We start from the raw sequence: 1,623 nt of genomic DNA on the forward strand, positions 1-1,623 counted from the left end.
TGTGACCACGGAAATGTGAACGGCGGCTCATTTGACCGCAGTTGGAAAGGATTGTAAATCAATGAAAGAGCGTTTTGATGTTAGCTTTTACAAAAAATATGTCATAGGGGGACTTTAATGGGCTTATATCATACAAAATCAGCTTTTAAGTATTATAATGTTCACTCCTCACTCTAATCAACCCAAAGTGGTATTTTGATCCATTTACGAATTTCTGAGTATTCCTCTAGAAAACTGCGCTCTGAGCACCATCCCCTTCCAACCCATGGAAAGGTGCTGGTTCTCACAAGCTGATGTCACAAAGTGAGAACAGCCCCTTCCAGGAAGAATCTATGCTGCCAGATCCGCCCTCAGACTAACGTCTGAATCACACTGAATGTGGAAGCGCAGAACGGAGACCGCTTCCATTCGGCGCCCTTGTTAACCTGTAGTGTAGTTCACAACAGACGCACCGTGGTCCTCCGGGGTCCTCCGGGGTTCTCCGGGGTCCTCCGTGGTTCTCCGTGGTCTTCCGCGGTCCTCCGCGGTCCTCCGCGGTCCTCCGTGGTCCTCCGTGGTCCTCCGTGGTCCTCTGTGGTCCTCTGTAGTCCTCCGGGGTCCTCTGTAGTCCTCCGGGGTCCTCCGGGGTCCTCTGGGGTCCTCCGTGGTCCTCCGTGGTCCTCCGGGGTCCTCCGCGGTCCTCCGCGGTCCTCCGTGGTCCTCTGTGGTCCTCTGTGGTCCTCCGTGGTCCTCTGTGGTCCTCTGGGGTCCTCTGGGGTCCTCCGGGGTCCTCCGTGGTCCTCCCAGTGAGTGTTTTGGCGTCTGGTCTGTATTTTGAGCGAGTGATCCACCCCGATTCTGGCAGGAAATTAGGCCAAGACACACGAGAAAATCCGGTCAGTCGACTGACAAATGCGATCATGATTTTGTATCTAAACAGTCGAAGTGCAGAAGTACAGGGAGTTTTATGTCTGTTGACCGTTGCAGAAAAACTGTGTCTGCTGTGAACTGGAGGTTAAGCACATTCCACTTCGCAGCGTTTCCGTGTCCGGTGGGAACCAGATGTTACACACACACACTTTCTCTGCTAAGCTAACAGTGATTACCAAACCGCTTTCATTTTATATGCACAAAACTGTTTATCTTCCAGTTGTGTCTCGTCTCTAAGATCTACCGAAGGGGTGTCCAAAGTCAGGCCTCGAGTTCTGGCCTCCTGCTGATTACCTGGATCAGGTGTGTTTAGCCAATGAGGAGCTACAATGGCAGATTGGTTAAGAAACATGGCTTCGAGGACTGACTTTGAACACCCCTGATCTACCAGGTCTAACAGGTGTTCGTTACTGTAAACGACTGTCTCTAACAGTGGTCGGGCTCCTTTTAGAACCCCTCGGATTGAGATGACGAGTGTCAGTATTTGTGTAACAATGGTTAAGAAATGCTCACTCGGTTCAGCGTATAAACTCGGTGCGGTGGCAGACACCAAAGAGCATTCTAGTGAGGAATCTGCTCAACACTTTGGGGTGGATCCTAAATGTATCAAAGAATGGCGCGATATTAAGAAGACTGGTTGGAACGTGGATTATTGAGAAAAGGCGGAAAAGGTGTACACGTCTCCAGGAACATGATCCACATGAAAGTGAGGAG

The 1,623-nt window shown here is 50.6% G+C and overlaps 1 protein-coding gene across 2 annotated transcripts in view; it reads right to left on the reverse strand.

Moving 5' to 3' along the window:
* Positions 1–1,623, reverse strand: part of LOC118599732 (eukaryotic translation initiation factor 3 subunit A-like) — a 62,679-nt gene that overhangs the window by 3,663 nt on the left and 57,393 nt on the right. For both annotated transcript variants that reach the window (XM_036215593.1, XM_036215592.1), the window contains exon 3: positions 453–837. In XM_036215593.1, the coding sequence (XP_036071486.1) occupies positions 453–837 (385 nt within the window). The remainder of the gene's footprint in view (positions 1–452; positions 838–1,623) is intronic.

The sequence above is a fragment of the Oryzias melastigma genome, linkage group LG15, assembly GCF_002922805.2.
Source record: "Oryzias melastigma strain HK-1 linkage group LG15, ASM292280v2, whole genome shotgun sequence".
NCBI lineage: Eukaryota > Metazoa > Chordata > Actinopteri > Beloniformes > Adrianichthyidae > Oryzias > Oryzias melastigma.